General features: G+C 41.9%; 1 protein-coding gene across 1 annotated transcript; it reads right to left on the minus strand.

The window, feature by feature from the left end:
• Positions 1-143: 143 nt before the first annotated feature.
• On the minus strand, positions 144-965 carry LOC107580550 (AN1-type zinc finger protein 5-like). The gene is made up of 3 exons (XM_016266235.1): positions 951-965; positions 486-654; positions 144-397 (listed from the first exon to the last, which is right to left on the minus strand). The coding sequence occupies exons 1-3, from the start codon at positions 963-965 to the stop codon at positions 249-251; spliced, it is 333 nt and encodes a 110-aa protein (XP_016121721.1). The 3' UTR covers positions 144-248.
• Between the last annotated feature and the right edge of the window lie 547 nt (positions 966-1,512).

Genomic DNA, 1,512 nt, shown 5'->3' on the forward strand with positions numbered 1-1,512 from the left:
AGGCAAATGTCTCTGGCTTCACACCTTTTATAGGCATCCTTTTTTTCCCCCCCCATTTGTTTTAACTTGAAGCTCATATAACAGCAAAAGAAAGATGGAAACGAAGTGATCACTCATGCATTGGCTTAGAAACAAGATTCTTTCCCATACTGTAATTAAAAAAAAAAAAAAAGTCTTTCAGATCACAAGTCAAAGTGCGAGTCCTTGTAGCTGATCTCTCGCAAAGTGGAGGTGCGACGGCGAGCGCTTTATATTCTCTGAATCTTATCGGCCACCACCACCGGGTTCTCTTTGCGGATCTTGGCTGCAGCCTCCGCCTTGTAGTCGTAGGGGCAGTTGTGCTTGTCCGAGTAGCGATGGAGTCCACAGAAGAGATTCCCACAGCGGCAGTCGAACCCTGACAAACCAGACATCAGCACATCAGAACGTGTGTACAGAGACTGCATCTGAGCTGTGGTGTGTGTGAACGTGCTGGCTGTGCCCACCTGTCAGGCCGACCTTCTTGCGGCACATGAAGCATCTGTTCTTCTTGGGTTTGGAGGCGTCGGGTGTTTTGGTCTCTTCAGCTGTGCTCGGAGGAGCGGTGGACGCGGTCGGCTGAGTGACAACTGGAAAAACAGTCACACGAATTAACAGCTCACAAACAACTACAAGCTAAGATCACGGGAAGAGTTTTATTGAAGCAAACAGAGTGGATTACTTTGACGACGAATGAAACACGACATGTAGTAGCATTTTACACAATCTGCAGAACTTTTAAAAAACACTTAAATTTCAAACCGTGTTTTATAATATATAGCGACCGTATGTGCTCTTTTTCCTGGGACATGTCCTGGCTGGGATTTCCAAACGACCTAAAATGTCCCAGTTTTGGCTTTGTTTTCCTATTGACAGTCCTCAGACATTGTGTGTGTGTATATTTGCATTGCTCTTATTCGCTGTAGATCCACCTTCTCACATGCCATTATGTGCAATGCCTGCACGCTGTCGGTCACTTCTTTTCACTCTTTACCTTCAGCAAACATGAAACCAATTGAAAAACAATCCCAGACATTTCAGGTAAAATTACAAATCCCATCCAGAACATGTCCTTAAAAAAAATAAAAAATAAAAGGGGGATGCATGGTCATACTATAATATCTTAAAAATAATAGCAACTGTCAGGAGTCAGAAAGGGGCGCGATGATCAAATGCTTCACTGGTCTGACTGAAGTGAAAAATAAATAATTTTTAATAAGGTATAATATTTCCCCCCATACAAACAAAAAAATAAATCAAATTAATTTGCTAAAATGACGGAGCATTGAAACTTGCATACTAGATTTTCTGCAGTATGTACAGCACCGTGTATAGTGCAAACATTGGATTACTTAAGTGTTTCCCAAAATGTGCAGCTGATGTGCAATGTGAATATATATATAAAAAAAAAAATTGGCATCCAATCTTGCATCCTTAGCAGCGTACCCCACAATGCAATGCAGTCTTCTTGAACGTTCATTTTTAACATGCGGG

The sequence above is a fragment of the Sinocyclocheilus grahami genome, unplaced genomic scaffold, assembly GCF_001515645.1.
Source record: "Sinocyclocheilus grahami isolate Dianchi unplaced genomic scaffold, SAMN03320097.WGS_v1.1 scaffold35897.1, whole genome shotgun sequence".
In the NCBI taxonomy this organism is placed as follows: Eukaryota; Metazoa; Chordata; class Actinopteri; order Cypriniformes; family Cyprinidae; genus Sinocyclocheilus; species Sinocyclocheilus grahami.

What these genes read in the sequence shown, in the direction of transcription:
- LOC107580550 (XM_016266235.1), bottom strand. An exon ending in CAAGAAGGTCGGCCTGACAG is followed by an intron (nt 398 to 485) that starts GTGGGCACAGCC and finishes CTGGTTTGTCAG; the next exon opens with GGTTCGACTGCCGCTGTGGG.